The 23,343-nt window shown below is 38.0% G+C and overlaps 1 protein-coding gene across 1 annotated transcript; it reads right to left on the bottom strand.

Annotated features, from left to right (window-relative positions):
• Nucleotides 1-572: 572 nt before the first annotated feature.
• Nucleotides 573-21,664, bottom strand: LOC122839649 (ras-related protein Rap-2a). The gene is made up of 2 exons (XM_044131441.1): nucleotides 20,624-21,664; nucleotides 573-2,141 (listed from the first exon to the last, which is right to left on the bottom strand). Exons 1-2 carry the CDS (start codon nucleotides 20,935-20,937, stop codon nucleotides 1,904-1,906), a joined length of 552 nt encoding a protein of 183 aa, XP_043987376.1. The 5' UTR covers nucleotides 20,938-21,664; the 3' UTR covers nucleotides 573-1,903.
• Between the last annotated feature and the right edge of the window lie 1,679 nt (nucleotides 21,665-23,343).

Raw genomic sequence — 23,343 nt, 5'->3', positions numbered from 1 at the left:
CATCTGTACCTACGTGATATTCATCTCCAGCTTAATACTGCATGAAAAAATGAGGGGCCACCTTGTGGTCATAAGTATAATGGCAAGAAACCAATGTAAGGATTTTCTAACTTTTTTAAGCATTGTTAGCTTTGGGCATTTGATCACTTTAAAATACAAAAAATGAGCTTAAACCGTCCCTCTCTTCTTCCATTCATTGATAATTAAGTAATGAATTAATAAAAGGACAGAATTATTTTTAGAGTTTGAATCAGGTATTCCTGTCTAAATATATAAAAATCTCTGTACTTGAAATTAAAAGCATAAAAATTGTTTTCCTGTTTTTATTTTTTCCCCAATCATCACATTTCAATATATACATATATATATATATATATATATATATATAAGATGCTCAAAATATTTCCCCATTAACACTGTCAACAAGATTTACTGTATCCCAGAAAAACCTCAAAGGGTGGCTGATTATGAATGCATGATACACTATACAGCATATAATTAGCATTCTTCGAAGTGAAGGTGTCCAGTCATTCGCTTCATTTTACTTTACATAAAGACTGTCAGAGCTCAACTCGAGTGCTGAAAGCATTTTTATTGTTCATTTGTCAAATGTAACAGTGTCACAATTTGTAGAGGGATAGATATTAGATGGTTACATAAAAAAATAGAAAATCAACAATGAAAATGGCCACACGGGGGAAATGTTTGCTCCCCGTGCCCAACACAAATGTACAGCTTGAACAGTGTCCAGATCCAGACATGTTGGATTTGCACATTTCCACAACCTAGATCCACCTCAAACAATAAGAGTCCTTTCATTTTTTGTCGTTGGTTTCTAGCCATGCATACGATCCTTGTGTTGAGTCAGAGTCTTTGTTTGAGCTGGCACTGCCAATACAAAATATTTACACTACCGTTATTGTTGTCAAGCTCCTCATTTTACTACTCATCAACATGAGTCTGAATCCTCTCAGCACAGAAACAATGCTGCAACTCTCAAGAGCTTCTTTTTCATACTGATTGCCGAGGGGGGAAGGAAAAGTTGGCATCTTCACCTTGAGCGCCAATCATTCTTGAATCAAGTGCGTGGTGATAGTCTTTGGTGGAAATTCAAAGAATGAAAATACTCTTTGTCCCATCAGAATGAAGCATTTAGTTACACTACTGCACAGCAATCTGCTGTCAGAGTCTCCCAGAGAGGAGAAAAGAAAACATCACACAATATGTGAAAGACCGCTATGTGAGAAAATGTAAGAGATGGCTGCATGTGTTCTTAAAAGGGAAAAACAGACTTACCCATTTTTCTTTCCAATGCTGTTTTGATCAACTGAAAAAAAGTATTAGAAAATGGAGGCGCCTTCTGGTCACCCTTGTATTTCAGCCCTGTGATGAGTAGAAAAACCTCCCGACAGCCACCGCACAAACTAAACTGGAGGAAAAGAATTAACATATAGCATCTCTAGTACTCTGAAATATCTGAAACGGCTGGTTTTCAGGAAAGCTTTATTGGATTGATGTGGAGTCAAGTCATGGAAAAAGAGAAATGGATCTGTGGGGAAAGTCTGCAGTCTGTGATTGTTTGCCGAGGATCTATCTCCTCTATACCTGAAAAGATCAAAACAAACAACAAAGAAACTAACATAAGGCGAGGGCATGTTCCACTTTATCGTTTTTCAAATTCTCTTGTGGCATATCCTTTGTTTTTCTCCTCCAAGATGTATGCGTTACTCACTTGTCTTTATTAATACTTTATTAATAATAGTGTCAGAGAGTTTCTATGCTCCGCTGAGCTGATATCAATTGCATTCAAACATGAATTTGTCCTAAATGTAGCTGACGTGTGCATGTGTGTGTGTCTAAGAACGAGTCTGCCTCCTGTAAGTCAAAAGACCCCTCAGGGGGGTTATTGTATATTGCACGAGGAACAGCAGGGGTCATCCTTGTCTGGCTGGGCGGCGTAGTCCATCTGCCGAACGATTTCTGCAAACAGTTCGTCTACCATGGTTTTGCTTTTGGCCGAGGTCTCCATGAAGGGGCAGCCCCACTCCTCTGCCAGGGCTTGGCCTTCGCCGGACGACACCTCCCTCTCGCTTTCCAGGTCCACCTTGTTTCCCACCAGAATCACGGGGACCTTCTCGTACCTGAGGACGCAGACACACCGAATGAACTACAGCTCATGAGGTGTTCAAGGGCAATCAGTTTGTTTTCACATTTATTGAGATGGAGCAGATGTGTACACAGATCCAGAATAAATTATTATTTAACTGCAGCAGTATAAACCTACAGAGAAAAATAATTTTTAAAAATGTTGCAGTCCCCAAGCAAAAGGCTTTGGAGCGTTTGTTTACTTTTCATAATGGCTTCCTCAATGTGTACAAGATCAACATTATTGTTTGTCCAGCCTTGTTTGCCAAATGGAGTACTAGGGTCAAGCTAAGAAAATAAAAATAATAACATTTCAAGAATGTTATGGGAATAAATTCGTAGGAGAATAAAGCCATAATATTATTAATGTATTCGCAAATTATTACGACCTTATTCCTGTATACTTTTGAATTTTGCGTCATACAGCTATATTCTCGTAATATTCTGACTTTATTCTGTTAATATTATGACTTTATTCTTGAGATATTTTGACTTTATTCTCAAAATATTTCTACCTTATTCCTGAAATATTAGGATTTTATGCTCTTAACTCTAACACTGCTCTAACTCTAGATATAGGCAAGCTCATTATGGACAGCATTTTATTGTAGCAATTTCTTTGATTATAAATTTAGCACACATCTGCCTCTTTTGAATGTTTTCCTGTCTTTCCCATTTTAAGTATGGCAAAAGGAAATAGGCGTCTGTCTCACACTGTCTTTACTCTTCAGGAAAACAAGAAGTCAAGGATAAGTAATCAAATATTCCTTGACACTCTGTTCAACTAATAAAAAACAAAAAAGATAATGATTTACTTAAAAAATTGAGTTAAAAAGACACTCCACCCGCTAAGCCTCATGTCTGTTCTGGCTCCGAAGTGAAGAAGAATGCGGGAAGTGGGCAGCTATGACCTCTGAGGACAGGAAGCGTCCACGACCCTTTGCCCGTCACTGTGGAGTTGTGCTACTTTATGGACAGCCAGACGAGACGTTTAAATAAATGGGCTGCTGCTTGGTAATGACAAAACAGGGAACCAAGACGCGGTTTAAAATACTTTAATAATGTCTTCCCTGCATCAGGTTTGAAAAATGGGGAACATGGCAGCTCTGCAAGACACTTTGTACACATCAGAGAGAATAACAAAGCAGAAATGATCAGAGAGAACACAGATCAAGAGTATTCACAACCTTTACACAACACGTTTCTCCTTTCATCCATCTCTGTGAACAAAGCAGCTGCTGGACCTGCCGTTTTAGATAAATATGCTCAATCTACCCCAAGCACCATTAATGTCTCAACATTTTGCACACTCTGCTACCACACTATGAAGGATACATACTGTTGACTTAAAAAAACAACTGTCATACTCATTTGCAGGAATGAGAAAGAAAATGTCTAATTCTGAACGAAGAGTAGGAGAACATCCCAGCTTTTATGCTACTCCAGGTCCCTGAGCATCTTTAAGAGGCCAGAGCCGCAAGTTTCAGCGTTAAACGAGCTTGAAGTTCCAGACTTTGATCTCCTCATGAATACATTATCCTGTGAACTTTATTCTCAACTAGCCATCTCTGTTCCCTGGATCAGCTCAGCAGCTGGAGACCAACCACCAGGAATTAGGGGCTTGACCAAATACATGACAGAGATCCAATTTCATCTTAGAAGCTGTTTGAATGAGAAACGACTCAGTGTGCAGAACCTGAGTCTTATAATTACTTCAGAGCTCTTTCATTGGTGGAAGGCATCAGCAAAATGTTTACTCTTAAAGCGCTTTCCAATTAGTTAATAAAAGTATCTAGCAAATGTATTTCATTCCCTTAATATTTCACAGTTATAACTACAAACATTTATGGGATTTTATGTGACAGCACAACACAAAACAGCACATAATTGTGAAGTAGAAGGAAAAGTAAACAAAAACTTGTATAACAAAATCCTAAAAAAAAAAAAAGCAAAGTAATACATCAAGACTGTGGCAAGACTAGAAGACTGTAATTTTACATCCAATCTGATTTATCTTGGGCTTTTTTGCTAATTTTTCACAAGTTTTAGTTTCTAGATCTGCAGAGATTTTTAGAAACACAGCTAAAAAATGGAATTGAATTTGTAGTGAGAGACAGTTCTAGAAAATCTACACTAACAGAGGAAAAGTACAAATGATGAACAAACGATGTACTACACACGAATGATGCTGATTTTCCACTTTACAATTATGAACTACTTCTTTGTCTATCATATAAAATTCACATAACATCTATTTAGGTAGAAAAACAGAAAAACCTGGTAGAAAAACAATAATTGGTTAAAATATTTAGGAGGAAAAAAGCTGAAGTGTGTCACTCCTGATGTTATTCTCATAACAAAGCTGATTGGCTGATATATTGTGAGCCACATAAAATTACTGCATAGTTCTAAAATGTTTCTTGAAGAAACATTTAAAAGAACTTAAATGGGAATTAGCCGGATGCTTTCAATTGTCGAAGTCAAAGCAAAAACCAAATCCAAAGACACGTACTTAAATATATCAATATCAGTATAATAAATTTAACACAACTGTTAGGATCTGGAATTAATTACTATATTTAAAAAGGAATTTATGTATTGAAAGATTACTTTAAGTCATAAAACTAGAACAAAACCACATAATAAAGTTGTCCCTCGTCTTTCAGTGGCGAATTTCAAATTGTTGTGCCAGCATACATGCGAAACAACAAAAACAGGAGGAAAAAAGGAAAGAAAAGGCAGCATTTCCAGACAGCATGTCATCTCCATGGAAATCTCTCTGCTGCACCTGTCAGAACTGCCTGCATGTCAAATGTCTAATTTTCACAGAGATTTTGCTCAGTTTCACCTGAATTAGCATTACTTTGCTTGTAAATTAGGTTTTTAAGTAGATAGTTTCCCTTCAATAAAAATATGTTTATCTCACAGTGTGAAGAAGCTTTGAGAAAAATCAGTATTCGTGTTAACTTGTCACACACTGGGGTCCTACAACTGACTCTAATTAAGGAGCTATTGGCTATTTCGTCTCTCCTGAAAACATGTGAACATGTTTCTGTTGTAAACATCTCTCGTGATTTGCTAAAAACCACTGCATAAATCCAAACACTCAGTTTATTAAAGGAATGAAAACAACAAATTTCTTCAGAAAACAAGGAGATGTGGTTGGCAGCAGGATTAAAATCGGAAACAAATCTGAACTATTTTTCAGTGTATCATTACAGTTTTAGCTCACCTCATCTAGAAAGATCAATCTAGTTTCTGCAAAAAAAGAGTAAAAAAATAAAGTGCAACATGTTTTTTTTTTTTTAAAGTCTAAGACAGCACAATTTTCTTTGTGTCAAATTATTTCCACAGACTTTTCATAGAAACGTTGCATACTTTCCCAAACCCAAATTTTCCAAATTCAGTCCTTAATGCTCATTTTAAAATGCCAAAAGAATTCATAGAAAATTCTTCAGTAGAGAGACTTCACGTAGAACCTGCAAAACCCAGACACTGAAAAAGAAAGGAACTGAAGAACATCTGGAAGGAAAGAAAGAAAAGGAGGAATGACACAAGGGAGGAAAGGAAGGAAGGGCAGAAGGAACAAAACGGGAATCTGAAGAAAGAAAGATTAAAACAGAAGAACAAAAGAAGGGAACAAAGGAAGGACACAAGATAGACAAATTGAAAAAAAAAACACATTTTGAAAAAGGAAAGACCCAGATCTCTGCATCAATAAGAGGAAAAGAAATGAAGCAAAGACAAAATGGAGGAAAGAAGAAATGACACAAGAAAGGAAGATTGAAGCAAAGGGAAGAAGGAATGACAGGGTACAGAAGAAAAGAAAGAAAGAAAAGAAAAATAGGATGGGAAAAAATGAACGATAGAGTCAAGAACTGAAGAAAAACATGAGGCAAAGAAGCAACGTGGTAAAGTCACAAAGAAGAAATTACACATGAAGAGAAACACAAAAAGAAAAGAAGGAAGGGCACCAGGAAGTAATAAGAAAAAGAATACAGGCAGCATGGGAAAATGAAAGTACAGAAGGAAGAAAGGAAAGAAAATGTCAGAACAACCCAAGGATGAAAGAAAGGGTAAGAGGGTGGTATGAAAGAAGGAAGGGCCCGAGGAAGAAGGAAAGGAAGGCAAGTCCTGAAGAAGAAATGCAATGAGAAAGGAAGCTGGAAAGACACAAGCAGGAAACAAATAAAGGAAAGAACAACTACATGATCCCAAAGGGATTATGACTTCTAATCAGTAAACAAATAAAGTCTTTCTGCTTTGCATTTACAGCACCCATAGATCCCAGATGATAATTAGTCAATCAAGCTGCTGAAAACAAATCTAAATAAAGATAACTATTTAAAGCTCAACAGTAAGGTTTGCTTCTGATCACTCCATGGTGATTTGTAGCCTCTGATTTTAGACAAAGCAGTTTTATTCGTAAGGAACATTTTCAGCAACAAGTCGATTCAAAGTGCTTTACGTTTAAAGGCTGTACAGTCTTTTTGTCATAATGTGCAACTCATTTGGGCTGCACCAAGATGGGAAAACATTATAAATACATGTGTTATATAAAGAGTGTGTGTATATATAGCCATAATAATAGAGGAGAAAACCAGCAGTCTCAGGGGTCTGACATGGTGGCTGCCACGGATACTGAGGCTCCCCGAAGGCGTGAACACAAAGGGTGTCAAACACTCTTTCCCTGGACTCAGCGGCGTTTGATGTGTCACAGCGAACGCACTCCTCCATACAACGCACACAAAGAGTAGAGAACAGATGAGTAACTGAGGCTGGTTGTATTTGTCTGAAACAATAACAACATGTGTCGCACTTTAGCCTCCAGCTTGTGAGCCTGATACCAAAAGGCAGAGAAACACTTAGCCTGCAAACACCCAGACACATCTTATCTATAATGCATGATCCAGGCCATCTCACACAACCCTGATGATGAGCAGTGGAGCTCATCGGGATGAATGAAGAAAATAAATATTCCTTATCTGGACTAATAAGGTTTTACTGGAAACACTTACTGACAAGGATAAAAAAAGGTTTCTGCTTTTATCAAACAGGCATTGATTAGAAGCTGCTGAGAGCCTCTGAGGGATTTCCTAAAGCTTATTAAAACAAATTCCCTGCATCTCCCTTAATCACTTTAAACTCTGATAACAAACACAGGCCAAGAAATGCCAAACCGGACAGGATAAATGGATGCGGATCGTGAAAAACTGCATGTACAGTATATCTTTGAATGTGATGGAGAACAGTAAAAGCACTGGCACGCTCTCAGCTCCTTGGGGGTAATCACGCTGTCTGCCTCGGGCTCGTGCTCTTACAAAGTACATCACTAAAGAAAATCTGAAATGCAAAGTAGAATTTTACTGGAAATTTGTTCCCACAGAGCGGGTGGTAACGGAAAAGAGGTTCTGCATAATTCAGACCCTCATTCATGAGTGTTATCGTCACACATTAGAGCCTCAAACTTTATGTCCTCAGATGTCTGAAAAAGATATTCAAACTCATGCACTCACTAGCCACTTTATTAGGTACACCTGTCCAATTGTTTTAAACAGCAAATCACCACATGCTTTTATATTCAAAAAGATAAACCATCTGCTAAATGGCAGCTCAAAATGTTTTAGTTGTGTCAGAGGAGATTGGCAGCTGGTGCATACTTCAAGCAGTGATTGGGTTACATCCTGTGAAGATCGCCAGGGCAACACAAAGAACAACTCACACCTACGAGCAATTTAGAGAGACCAATTAACCAAACACTCGTGTTTTCAGACGGTGGGAAGAAGCCGGAGTGTCTGGAGAGAACTCACACACACATACACACACCCGCCCACATAGAGGGGAGCACATCTCCATGAATATCGCATGGTGATTTTAACGGTTTAATAAAATAACAAAAAGTATTTACAAGTTTATATCCAGCAATATTAATATTGTGAATCTTTCCGTTATAGTCACTAACACAGACAGTGCTTAGTTTCTGTCAGCTTTCATTCAATAACCTGACTTTAACTTTCAGATTTAGCTTCAATACAAATCACTATTTGCTCTTTGATTAAATTCAGTGTTCATTTCCTTCAGCTTGGCCTGGTGTAAACAATTAACTGTTAAAATGACACTAAGAAAATTTGATCAAAAATCTAAAGTCACATCTGACCTTTTAAATACCGGTAAGTGCTTTTTAATCTATTAGGCTATCATCTGGGATATCTGAGTAAAGTTCAAAGGGGTTTAAAGTTACAAGTGTTAAAGTTAAAGTCACATTGTGAGCCTTTGATTTTGTCAAGCCCTGCAGGGCACGTACTGCCGAAAAAAATGATTTTAGATCAAATGTACATTTGGGATTGTGAGGTCTCTACCAACTCAGAAACTAACTTGGGATAAAGTTTAGACACTATCCCTATTTTAAATGGTCTCTAGCTTGGTTCTTCTTTTTCACATTTTCACCACAGGATGGACCTCAAGTCCCACTGCCGATGTCCATCCATTCTTTTTAATGCTTCAGAAACTCTAAGTGTTTCAATCTTCTTGAACTAGAGAGGCAGTAAGTTGTCAGAAATACATTTTTATTTTCTAATCTCCTTGATACGACAATTCATTAAGAATTTATAGTAGGAGGGGAAGAGACATCACGTTGCATCTGGGAGATAAAACAGTCATCGTTAAATAGGATCTTACAACAGAAAAACACTGACAAAATAAAACTGTCTTTAGAATCGTATATATAGCAGATTAGTATCAATATCGTGGCTAACATGACTAAAACAGAAGTCTCTATGTCTGTTTCCTACAGCAACGGTCCACAAATGGGAAAGCAATTTTATTTAAGTGGCTCTGTTGAAGCTTTAACAACAAATCCTGCTCACTGTTACACTGCAATTTCCAAAAGATGGACAACATTTCTAAATCCAGCAGGTTTCATGACAGTTGAAAAACTCGAAAAGATAAAATAGAGCAACTAATCTTTGAATGCCACTACTGCCAACTCCAAAGGGAAACAGCTATTGGCTGCACTAAAAGTCAACAAAGTTCTGGAGAACAACAACCTCACCTAATTTGCATAATCTTTCAAATGCATGCGACTCATATGGATGTGGGTGTGAAGTATCATCAGAGACCAAAATAGAGGAAAAAAGCTCAATGACTGGTTAAATTTACTACTTCTTTGTCTTAAATAAACCACTGCATCTGACTCTCAGCCCCCACCGAATTGTAATTCTCATCCTGATTTCAATGTCTGCAATATCTCAATAACAAAAGAGGGCATGGATATAATATCGGCTATAGTTTTTAAAATGACTTGCATTTACAACTGCATGAAAATAACACATTTGTCTAGTTGTATGAACTTTAACTACTGTTTATGTAAAAACCTGAGATGACTATGAAACTAAAGTTAACAGAAAGAGGTGGGGAAATTGTAATGGTGGGAACAAATCTAAAGAGCAAAGGAAGCAGTTCATTCACAACTGAAATCATCACCACAATATTAATGACACTGATGAAATTGTGTGTTTTCCCTAATATCGTACAGGCCTATGCAGCAAACCCACCAGTTCGTTTCCACTTTCTATACTGGAGAGTTTAGTATCTGTGGTTTTACACAGAAAGAATCAGGCTTTCTGTGTAGAGAAGCATCATATCTCTCTGGAGGTTTGCGTTCCCCTTTGAAGATGGTGGAACCATACATCCGTGATGGAGGAAAGGACTTGAGCTGTAATGTAGCTCATCGAATAATGCAGCACATAGAGGCAGTGAGATAAAGCATCTTGAGCCTGCTGCTGGCCTAGCTTTTCATCTCCTGCTGAGTTGGGGCCTCAGGCAGCTGAGAGCGAGGGAAATGTTTACATTCCATATCAAAAAGGTCTTTTATGTTTACAGAGAACGGTTCAGTTGTGTGCAACTGGGTGACAAACCAACTTTCCAGCTCCACTTCTATTTGTGCTGCTCAATTTGCTGGACTTGGTATGACTTTATCCCTGCTGCTCTAAGACAGAAATTTATAAAAGAGAGATCCCAGTTTTGGATGAGTAATATTTTAATGTCTTCCTGCTAACATGTGCTTGGAAACGGTTCTTTTTTTCAGCTACTGCTCAACAAGCCCAGAGCCACAAAATGCTGATGTAATGAGTCATATTGCCCCAAAAGCCATTTACAATGTCAGTTGTCAGAGGGAGCATAAAAAAAGTTTAGAAGGCATCATTCTAACATGTCCCCCCATTTGAATTTAGCAAGAAAGCTTTTGTACTCCAAATTAGCTCCATATCACACTGAGTCTGACTGAAATATCACAAATGCATGTTATCACTCAAATCTATGACTGGGGCTGGATAAAAAGTCTTTGTATTGCCAAGACATTGAAACTCTCATTCACTGGAGTATGAATGTCTGACGAGTAGCGCTTATTCTCCAAAAATCTCTTCTGATTCGACGCAGAATCCATCTAGTAGATGTAACCAGCTTGGCTAAAGTGTTTCTTGCTCTCAGAGTGGGTTAGCATGTGTTTACACTCCAGTTTCTGGTATTTCCTGAAGCCATTCTCCACAAAACTCCCTCAGAAAAGGGTTTTCAAACAACGCTCCACTGCCTGTGGAGGATAAGATGGATCATTCAGCATTTCTCTTTGCACAATATCTGTAAATTATCAAGAGTCTTCTCTTATGATCTCATCTCTTCAGGTAAGTCCTACAATTCAGGTGTAGCAACTCTGATGGCCATGGAGAAAAGTTGATCTTGGGAATCTTTCTTTTGTTGACTTAGCTAAATATTTTGGACTCAATCATGTACAATTAGCCTTATGTCAAAGATCATCATTTTTATTTCACTGTAATTTGGAGGGTTTGTGATATAATTTCTAGCAAGAGTCCCAGGCTGTTTGAAAGAGGAAATAGCCCACAGCATCACAGGTTCTACACCATGCTTATCAGCGGCCATATTATTTTTTGCTGTACATTTAAAAAAACAATCATACATAACTTGTCCATGTAACACAATCACATCAGACAGGACAGCAAGTTACAGGTGTTAATCCAGATATCACTATAGTCATATGCTCAAACGATGAAAAGGGGATGTGAGGGATGGCAGAAGAAGCGCTCACTGCTGGGCAAAATACATCGGTTGCAACAATATTCACACTGCACAATTTCACTAGAAAATATCAGACAGTGCTTTATATTTGACATGGGTTGTGTTTGTTTTTGCTATCTCTAAATTAGGGGTGCATATGTCACACTTAGCAACCACAGACTATTGATTTAAGCACAAAATCAGAGCTTTTCCATTACAACGCAACATTTTGACCAAGGCAACCAATAAATGTTCAGTGTAGACACTTAAAACACTAAAATATATGGCATTCTATAATATAGTATGAATAGATACTGTTACAAATGTCAGCAAGTGTGGTACCAAGAAATCTGTAAAAAATAAAAATAAAAAAGTGCTTCAAAACCCACTTCAGAAATCGGAAAGAGCAAAAAACAGAGTAAAATAAAAGCCTGTAAGCTGCACATGAAAGATGTTTTGCAGGTGAACAAGCATCATAGCTGCAGGACAACATGGTAAATGATAGCACCATGTTTCACCTCTGTCTTCCACACAGTCCTCCGACCATAGTGTGTTAAGTTGACAATCACAATTTATCCCTTGTGTAACCTTAACCGTGGCTGAAGAGAGGAGTGATGATGTCCCCGGCAAACAAGCAATCCCGGGAGTAATCACAAGCTCTCGTGGCCTCAGTTCAAGAAGCCCTGCCTGTGCTGCTGTGGACACACGCTGATAGATGCCGACAGAGTTCAGAATGAGAGCGACACACTACAGCGCCTCTGACCTGAGCGAATGCCAATACGGTTGTGATAGGTCATCAGTGTTTTGGCAGCAGCAGACAAAACACAAGACTAATCGAACAAGCAAGGTTTGCTCAAAAACACTTCTTATAGAGACGTGAACTTAAATCTGAAACAAATAGGGGCAAAAGCTGCAGAAATATGTGGCTCAGAAGGTAAATATCTCCTGATTTCAAATGACCATGTTTAATTTCTTTCAGTCTGTGATTCAATGCCCTGTGTCTTTTTGTTGTTCAAACTGATGCAAGCTGGGTGTCATGGCTGTCTCCACTCTGTGTTGACGGACTGCAAATGGACTTCAGAGATGGATAGCATAAACATCGGAGAGACAGATATAGAGTAAAGCCACAAAATTGCCAAAGACGAAGAAAGTTTGGTCACAGTCACATTCCTGTCTGAGAACTCAAACAGACAAGAATATTTTTAGAAACACTTCTTTGAAAAGAGGAATGAAATATTGAGATTTTAACAAATGGAATTAATTCCAGGTACATCTTACGACCCACTCCAAGTGTGTAATGTTGCAATACTGTAGTGTTTTGGCTTTTCTGAGTTAATCTACTTTTCAAATTCAGGATGGATTTTGGGGGGAAACACTGGCAGCTGATGTAAGTAGACATAATGATAGTTGGGCGTTTGGAGGAAACTTTAATGAGAAGTTTCACTACAGGGTGTTTGGTGGAGATATCAACATATTTGTCTTTGCTTAAAAACCTGAGACAGCCAGCTGGTGATCAGAATCAGATGAAACAAAATTAACTACATTCAAATCATTAAGATCTCAACATGAAGTCAAAGAACAAGGAACTGCTTAAGAGGGGACAGTATTGCCCACATGTCCAGAAATGTCTGTCATTCTTTCAGGTTGAGAAAGAGGCGCAGAGAGCAAAAGGCAGACAACAGGAAGGCTGAACAGAGTGAAGCGTATTATCTGTCATCAGCTCACCTTTGAAATAACTTTGTTTGAGCTGGATACTCCTGGGAAGGTCCATCACTGTTCCTTATTTTCTCCATGTTTGGGTTGTGGTTCTCACTTGACCACAGGCCCACAGCCTAAGAAATGGCTTACAACCCCTACCAGGCTGATAGATGTCAATGACTGTTTTCTGACTTATCTGTTTTTGAACTTCCTTAAATATTTTAGCCCTCTTTCTCTTGTCACAGGTTCTACTTAAGAGCTATGTGCTTGGAACAGTTCTCTTCTATAGTGAGAGGGGTATCTCTCTTGCTATAGAAAACAGTGAAAGAGCAATGCAAGTTATGTTAACCCTTTTAATTCATTAATCAGTAGACACCCTTTTAAAATGTCAATTCTCAAAATTGACGGCTCGTTCTAAAATAGTAAAACCCTTATGATTACAGCGGGTTTTCTCTCTCTCACACAGTGTGACATCCCCTCTGATCCTATTATAAATGATTAATGGAAACTGGAGTCAACTAAAATTGATGTTGACAGGTCAAATTATTACAAAAACTGGAAAATCGAATATCAGAACTCAGCAAAAAATTTTTATTGTTGCATCTTTATTAACTACTAATCTGTAATCTGTGTGATATTTTTTCAAACTTCCTGCTTAGTTATGTGACTTACTAAAATTTGATATCTACGTTTCCTGAATTTTGTTCCAATGACTAGTCAGTGTGTAGTAGTGACTTGAATTAATCAAACTGTACTGTAGTCTCCTCTTGCTACAATAACCTGTAAGTCAAACTTGTCAAATTTGTCGACAGCAAACAAACTAAAACAATAAAGAGCATTTCATGCTAACTTTCCAACAATCACTTCTCTAATAGTGCTCAACAAGAATTTTAAAAATCCAAATATAAAAATAATCTTTACAATATTAGCAGATCATTGAAACATATTTTTCTCTTGAAAGTGAGATAAATCTGGAGCATTTCCTTTCTTGCAAGAGAAATCTGATTGAAATTCTCCCCTAGCCTAACTACATTCCTCTCACTCTCATATATAGGGGTAGACCTGTCCGCTGCTGGGTTCTCACTTTGACCTGGATAGGGGTGATGGCATTGTGAGGATTACACTTCTTGATTTTTCCAGCAGCTTCAACACCATTCAGCCTCCTCTCTTGAGCGATAAGCTGCTCAGAATAGGTCAGTGCATCTCCTGTCTCTTGGGTTGCTGCCTGTCTGTCAGAAAGGCTTCAGTCTATGCGGCTGGGGAGCTTCCAGATCAATGTGATGGTCTGCTCCACTGTTCGCCCCCTGTAACTCAACATTTTCACTGAAGCATCAAGTCATCCCACCTAAATGACTTGTTTGCTGTTTTAGAGCACAGGAAACCTTAGAGAAGAGTGTAACTTTTTGAAGAGGATTGGTTTGCTCTTAAACGATACCAATCGAAACAGGATTGTGCTAAACTTCGGACTGAAACAATATCTGACCAAGCATTGACTGGAAGGTTGAGTTGCTGTTATGCTGTTTCTAGTCTTGCAATTATGTTGCCGTCTCTGAAAAGTTTCTACATGGGTGCAAGCATGAGGTAAAAAACAAAAACCTGACATATAAACATTTTAGAAAACATTTAAATTCTCTTGCATGCATGAAGTATTTAGATAGTTACATGTTTCATTTGCATTGTGCTTATAATGTTGCTGTGGCATAAAGACTGAGTGAGTACTGTGTGCCATGATTTGTTTTTCTACAAACTTAAGTATCATCCCAAATGTCAATGCTTTATACACAGTTTGAGTTCCTCCAAATGGTCCAATAATTACTAACTGAATTAATCAGAAATTAAAGACAGGGCTGTGATGTCAGCTACTCTGAGCATTTGGCATTTTGAAGTGAGTGGTGTAGACAGAGTCTCTGTTTAGTGTAGCACAGGACTGGACCAAATGATTATCAGATCATTTCTGCAACATACATAAATGTAACTGTACACAGCGCCTTCTTTAGCAGCAGCATCTCTGCGCAGCATAAATGACATCTTGAAATTGAAACATGCAGAATGGAGTTAAGACTTGACCCAAAAATCACTGGCAGCTTGGCTTGGCTGGAATCTGATGCATAGAAAGGCAATGATAGAATGTAACTTACTTGAAGTTGAATATTTTAATACATTTGAAACCTTGTGATTGACACCCTTTTAGATCCTAGTTATGCAATAAACATGTAACCACAAATATCTGTCTGTCTGTCTATCTATGATGGACGCTGAGGTCTGTAAACATAAATCCTAAAATTCCTTCTGCACAATTTAACATAGAATTTTCATACTGCTCCTGAGATCGATCTCTATTCAAAACAAATTCGATGTAGAATTTGGGTTAAATATTTTTAATGAAGTCAAGGGAATGCACTGATTTACCGGGGTCATATTTGAACTGTTTGGAAGCAGAGGAGTGTTAAATGAACTGATGTGTAGGAGGAGTGTGTGAGGTGTGATGTTTTTGCTCCGAAAAATAGATTCTTCTGTGATATCAGAAAACAGCACAAGACTCAGTGATGGGTGTTAAATCACACTAAGAACCCGACTGCATGTGAAGTGTGAACATGCAAGTGCACGTATTTACATATAAACACACTGCCATGATGAACATACTTTTTCCATTTTCAAATCATATGGGGGAACCATGTTGACCTCATTCTTTCAAGCAACAGGGTTGTTCAGGGAGTATACCACACATAATCTACACCCAGCCGAGTGACAGTAACAAGCAAATTTATGTTGGTTGTTGCATTTTATAAAGCATCATGGATCAGATATCGACATGATTGTCATTGGAGACAGCAAACTACAACCCTCAAGTCAGACTCTTCTGCAAACTCCACATGATGAGGCTCGAACAAAGTAATTCGCTCCATTTTGGCATGGGACATTTTCTAGTATAGAGAAATAGCAAAGTATGCTTGAAGACATTCTAATGTGATTGCAATGAAAATTAAAGATGCCACCAGACCTGTTTGCTGTAAACTGCCACCCAGCAAGGTGAAACAAATCTCCTAAATTTCTTTATTGCTTATATAAAAAAAGAGAAATTAGGTTGTTTTTAAATAGTTCCTCTCTCTCAGTTAATTTATTTATACAGATGGTAAAATGTTGTAAATGTAAGAAAGCCCAACTGACTGCAAAGAGTTTTGGACTTAGCAGGGGTCCCTCATACAAAGAATGGAAGAATTAAGAGACCACTGCACTGAACCCCACTGAAAATCTCAATACCACCTTGATGATTTAATGCCGGCTTGTGTCTATAGGATAACGGTGTAATTTAGCTTTAAGCTGAGTTTAATACCGAGTCCTTTGACTCTCATCCCCAGTGTCTGATGAAGAGCCCCTTTTATAGATCAGTCAACGGTGCCAGCACACTGAAAGTGATCGAATAAAAACAGCAAGGCTGCCACTTTTTTGAATCTGCACATTTAAGTTCAAAGCGGGACCTTGCGACATTGTGAAATGTAAGCATAAAGTATGTCTGCATAGTAAATGGGACTAAAGCTGAACAGCAACAGTAACACACCGTTATCTCTACAGAGGAAATCAGCAGTTCTCACTGATGACCTCATATTGGGATCATCTGCTCCTCCTACTGACATTGTGCATGGACTTTCCTCTGCAGAAGCTAGCATGAGAGCGAGTGCTGTACTCATTCTTACTGTAGTGGAAGCTGCACTTCTTTGGATCTCTCTGCAGAGCCTCTGTAACACTGACTACACAGCATTCACGGCTGGGTATCAGTAGCAGTATCCAGCACAGTAGACATTAGTCATAGGCTGGTCTGAGATTCTCATACTGTGACACCCCTGAGAAAAAACACCCTAGTTTCACCGTATCATTTTAGGTAACAATTGTAAGCAATCTTGTGTCACATTAACTAATTTATTTGAATAAGAGAAGCAAAGTAATCCTAGTTTCTTTTAAAAAAATGATTTTTACAGCTATAATGTTAGTTATATTTCCATACAGATAAATGTCTTTTTTGTTATAGACAAGGGAATTTTCTTAGGACATTCTTTCAGACTGCTGACTGGCAGTGCATGGCAACATGCGGAGGATGGTTAAGCATATTAACCTTTGCACCATGCAGCTGAAAAAAAATTCTGTCATTCCAACATTTTCTCAGGCATCTCAATAAAAGATCTTTAAACTGTATGAACAGCAATGATGGATTTTTTTATCTGGCTTAAACTGCAGTTTTTTAAAAATGTTGGTATATCTTGATACCAGAACTTGACCCATATATTGATTTTGAGAAGTTTCCAGATGATGACAGTATCTTCTTCAAGTAATTTCTTTCTTAAACAGCTTGTAAGGACAGAGGTTTGTTTAGAAATATAGTATCCAATTTAAAGAAACAATTTATGTTTGCATTTTGTAAGAGTTTAACATTTTTATCTTGCACTTTATCATCTCTGGTTCTCATGATTGGTTATGTCGACTGAGGACCCGAAGGCAGCAAGACAGAGACGGCCAATAGATTTGAAGCAAAAACTTACAAAAATCTCAGGGAAAACAGGGAGTCAGAGAAGAACAAAAAGCAAGCAGAAAGTAACAGGATTTAACAGGAGGACCCAGGAAGGAATGAGAGGAGAAATTAGTGTATAAGTACTGGGAGAGTGAATGTTGTAACAAAGAACCTGGGCTGATTAGCTAACGGTTGCATGTGTGAGGAGAGAGAAAGACAAAATGCCACAGGGGGCTAGGGAAAGTACACTGGGACTAAGAAATTAATCTAACATTAACTAGACATAACAAACATAATTAAACATAATAAACTAGAATCACTTAGGAAGGACAGAGTTAAAGTAAAACAGAAACAAGGCTGATCTAATCAAACAAAGGGAACACAGAATATAAATGGAACTAGAATCCATAAATTCACTCCTAAAACATCTCAAAACAACCCAGGACCACACATAGGTATCTTGTTACATGGGGAAAAATTTGAAGAGTTTTGAATTTGTACCCTGATTAAACCTTGATATATGTCGATATAGCAGTAAACTGGCACCTAATTGATTGTATATAGTATTCTGCAAATGTCTTTTTCCTAGCAAGTCTAAAATCAAACATTTAGAAAGTTTAGAGAAATGACTTCACAATGATGTTTTTCCTGTTTGGACATTTACCAACTTATAGATTCGGTGTGTGAGAATAAAAAACATAGAAAGCATCAGTAAAACTGTAGGAACCCTGGTCAGCTCAAATTAAAGAGCTACACCTACAAGCTCATTTTAGATGTGAAAATTAGTTTTCAATATTTATACTTAAAGAAACTATCCAGTTGAGTATTTTTTTTACCAACAAATGTATAGAGGTAATAAAGCCACAGCTGGGCAATGAAATATGAATTTTTCATAGCGCAGTTTTACAAAATACAGATTTGCATGCATTTGGGTCGATAAGATCAGAAGAATCACAGGAATCCAGATGATCTGCTGCCATTAGTTGAATGCTCTCAAATAAGCAACTTTTAACAAGTCTTTAGGTAGCTTTCAAAAATATTTGAGCTGCTATGATGAATATTACTGGTAATGAATATCTAGCATGGCATATGCTGGATATTGGACCAATATAACACTTATTGGTCCAAGTGTTAATCATTCCTACTAATTATTTTCTGAGCATTTGCCATATTTGATAAAATGAATAACTTGTGTGACTTTAAATAGTTATGTGATTGTTACATAAAATGGCATTACATACAGTCTGAACTCATACCACATTACAACTCACTTTCTCACTGCAGAGCTGTGGGAGTTTTTCTTTAATTATTTCTCCTGGTGTTGATTGGAATGATGGCAATGGACAAGGTCAACAATTCTTCATTTAGTCCTTACTATAGAAAAGAATTGGTGCAATGTCATAACATGTCTGTTTTTGGCATTCAAAAAGGCTTTAATCGGTACAATTAAAATTTATATTTTGCAGTACCTTACATTTTTGACTCCTACAGCAATTCTATTTTGAAATTCAGATGTAAGCAGGCAAAAAACAACAAGTTGTTCCAACAATTATCAGTCTGCGCAGTTCACCATTAGTTTGTCAGCTAAGAGCTAAAAGGCATGTGCTAAAAGGCAATCATGTGCATTCCCGCAGGAAAGCACATGGGAGAGTGAGGTCAGCATTGTCTGGTGGTGTTTTCATAAGAAAGCAGCAAAGAAGGAGCAGGACTGCCAGGTCACCATGGTGTGATCTAAGAGTCAGAAACATATTTGCTATATATGACAATTTCCTTGTACTTTGTGAGAACATTCAGAAACATTTATTTGTTCAGCCCTAGTTGTTCCACCATTGAGCTTATCTAGAAATTGTCATGGAAAATTACACTAAGGTTACATCTGCTAGTCATGTCATATGAAATGCTTATGATCTCTCACCAAAAGAACTATTTGGGTTTCATGTAGAAGGTTGGAAGTTGTTTTCTACAAAATCAAAAATCGAACTACTAATATAAAATTTTACCAAGAAGTATAAGATCTTGGCCAGAAATTAGTGTTAAAGATCTTTGATAGTTAAGTCTGGCCATCCCAGTCTGTTCTTTACCTATTCACAAAACACGTAGATGTATTATAATATTTGCTAATTTTTTCAGAAATTCATGCACTGTTCTTACTGCCACAATAAACATAAATACCTCTGAAGCAGAAATTGGATTAGACCATACAAACAAAGAGAAAAAATAAGAAAAGTACAAGTCGACAAATTTCAGTGGTTCTCAAAAGTTTTGTGTTATGCCTCTGTAAGCAGTAAAGTGGCACCAGAACAACAGCAAAAATAAATATATGTTCTATGCTTTGGCACTGCATGAGTGATCTAAGGATGTTCTTTAAATGCACATTCCATATTTACTCAGAAATGCTAATTGTACACCCCCCAAAAAGAAGGAAATAGAAGAAGTGGTGACCTGAAGTTTCATAAAATCTAAGAATTCTCACCAACTTGGATTTTGATGCAACCATTTTGCATCAAAATCCAAAATGGCTGCCTTGCTTGTAAAAACTTAATGATAGCAGCCAAAATAATACTACTAAAAAAAATATCAAATCCCTTTTATTCACACTGTACTGTACAATTTCCTTTAGAAAATGTTTAGCTAGTGTTTGAAAATGAAAAATGCAGGGAGCTAAATTGGTTAAACTGATTACTTTAGTTATTTTGATTACATAGGTATTGATTAATAGATCACAGTGGTGTTTGAGTTGGAATTCCCAGCTGCACTTCCAACTTCGGAGGAACATTAAAAGCAGCAAAAGCCACCAAAACTTGTTCTTACTTTGTATGCTTTAGTTTATTCAGTGACTTCTCAATATCTTTACCACAGCACCTTTTTTTGAGAACCTTTTATGTGCACCAACACCTCATCTTTACAGCTGTTGGTGCTCCCAAGCTTTTCTAATTTGTCTGCATTTACATTGCACCAATATTTGATCTGATTTCCTCTACAGGCAGTCCCCACCACTAATATTTCACTTGTTTTGAGAGCCATGACCGTACATGATGTCAAGTGAAGCTTGAATTTGAGAGGTAGGCTTTTACTTTTGATTACGTACCTTTATTTGCAACTAAATGGCAAAAATAAAAAGCAAAAACTTACCGTGGCAGTTTTGACGTAGCTATGGCAAACTCTCTCTAAAGTGAGTTTAGGAAGTAGCTTTAACATTGCACCAACCTTTTCACTCTGATGATCTGATCCCTCATGGGCTTTATGTCCTGAAAGCTCTGCTGGTTGACCAGGCTGTAGACCAGTATGAAGCCCTGTCCGTTCTTGATGTACAGGTCCCGCATGGAGGCGAACTGCTCCGTACCGGCGGTGTCCAGGATCTCCAGCACCGAGGGCGAGGAGTCCACCTCGATCTCCTTGCGGTAGAAATCCTCTATGGTGGGGTCATACTTCTCAATGAACGTCCCGGTGACAAACTGCACGGTGAGGGCTGATTTCCCGACCCCACCGCTGCCCAGGACCACCACTTTATACTCGCGCATCGTGGGTTTTTAATCAGCTGGTTAGGGATATCAATCTCCACGCGTCATTGAAATAAAGTCAAAATGTTTCTGCCCCCTTCCACTGCGCTCACCATCCGCGTCCCATTTTGAACGGGCTCGTCAATAGCGCTGTCATTGCTCAACTAATGCAGAGCACAAAGACTCGGAGGGTTTCATTGTGGAAATTCTTCCCCATCGCAGACAGGGCAAACGCTGGCATCCGTGGACTGCAGCTGTTCCCCACCGACCCCTTAAAAAACGCGTACAAGGAGGATGAAAATTTCGCCCGATGATGTGGACTGTGCGGGGTTTTCATCTGCTTCCCTCAGCAGCCCGTGCCCATGCGATTCATACCCTGTGTGTGCATCACAAAAAAACAAACTTGCTCCATCGAGAACGCTGAGAGTGGAAAAGGGGGATTTGGTAAAAACTACAGGCACAATTTCTTAAGCTGTGGGGAAAAGCAACAGAAGCTAAAACTGCAGCGACACCAAATCACAGAACTTGCGTCTCTTTGTTTTTTCTTCACCATCTCCGGCATGTCTCCGCTTCTCTCTCTCACCCCCTTCACCGCGACCCGGAGCAGATTCCAGCCGCCATTCTCTCGGGTGGAGACCCGCGGCCGCTGCGTAACCAGCCGGTCCCCGCTCGGCTTCCGTACCGAGGCAACAGGGGAATAAATAAATATATATACATAAAAAAAAAAAAAAAAAAAAAAAAAAAAAAAAAAAGGAGGCCCTCCCTGATCTGACGGACAAGAAAGCAGGCCAATGGCGACCTCCGCGGCTCGTAGGGCTCACTCGGGTCTGAATGGGAGCCAAGCTGCGGGAGCCAGTGAGATTCCGCGGTGTCGCTTCCGTTCATGTGTTAAAATTCCCGTCATTCGTTTTCCACGGTGACATCGAAGGGGGGCTCAGCCAATCACAGAGCTGGCTCCAAGAATGCGTATCCAAGAGGAGGAAAAAAAAGCACCGGATGCTGTTGCTATGGTAACGCTACATCTTGTTGTCTGACACAGTGGCAAGAGAGGGGCTCCGGTGGTGGAGGTATGTTGGGCAATGGTCACCCAATAAATTTTCTGAAATGCTTAATATTTTTTTCTAAATATGAAATTAAGAGATAAAAGGCTGTAAAGGGCAACATAATCTGTTGCAATTAGTCTTCATTTTTATGAGATTTATTAATAAGTTGGAAGATATTGAAATAGTTTGAAAGAGCTTAAATTAAGACCTTCAATGTTTCAAATTTTGCAAAAATGTTATGTCCTAATATTTCAAGTAAACTAACTTTTGAGATTACCAAGACATTTGAAAACATGGATTATTACTGTTTTTAATCTCGAAATTAGTCATACCTTTGGCAGATTTACATTGAAATTAATTTACACTCAACCAAGAAGTTTGCTTCTGATAAATGAGACAGGCATCTTTTAAACAACAACCAAACATAATTTTTTTTTCAAATCTATTCTTTTTCTCACATTCTATTTTAGAAGATGGTATACCAAAAATTAATAACCTGTTGAAAAATCTGTCAGATCCTTATAATTGCTAGCCAGCTTTTTACATGTTTTCAAGTGGCATTTGGACAATACCAAGATTAGAAAGATTCCTTCCCATCACTTTAATTTTAAACTCCCTCCACAGATTTATTATTTTTTTTTTATCAGATAATTAAAAGTTTACTTTAATGTACATTGGCCAGAGGCATGAGAATAATTTTGGGTTTAACTGTAACAAATATTTCATAAGCTCTTTAATAGATTCTGGTTTTAGAGAGCTACCAGAAGATCATTACTGTCCCATTTGGCCACTGGTTACAAACGTTTCTAAAGCCTCCCTACAACATCTGAGTGTAAATAGTTTAACCGAGTAAATCTACAGTAAACATAAATATGGTAAATAAGTCTTGATTTTGATTTTTGTTCCCAACATAGGACATGTTAAAAAAGCACATGACAGAAGAAAAAAGAAGCCATTTCTTCCTGTGTGTATTTGGGTCAATTGCTTCCCTAAAGGCACAAGAATTAAGCTAATCAGATAAACATTGTCAGTGAACTGAAAAGTATCTCAATGGTACACACTTATGAAAGTGATTGTTAAGGATCTGGCTTTTATAGTCTGCTCTGGTTCTTCTCAAAAACTCTTCAAGGAGTTTTATAGTTGCTGGATTATGAGGGCCATGCAGATTTCTCACATATGGCTCGATTGCTTTGTTGCAGCTGTGCAGAGTACAATAAAACATATTAATTAATTATACAAATTATGTTCTTAAAAGCGAACATAATTTGCCTTATGTGACATTTGCACCTGGAAGCTCGTTTTTTGGGATAAGTACATTTTGTCTCAACAATTCAGAACAAAATAGCAAAACAAATAGAAAACCTGAGTACAGCATGGAGCTCTA

This window comes from Gambusia affinis, linkage group LG11 (assembly GCF_019740435.1).
Source record: "Gambusia affinis linkage group LG11, SWU_Gaff_1.0, whole genome shotgun sequence".
NCBI lineage: Eukaryota > Metazoa > Chordata > Actinopteri > Cyprinodontiformes > Poeciliidae > Gambusia > Gambusia affinis.
This window is presented reverse-complemented; position numbering and strand designations above follow the sequence as displayed.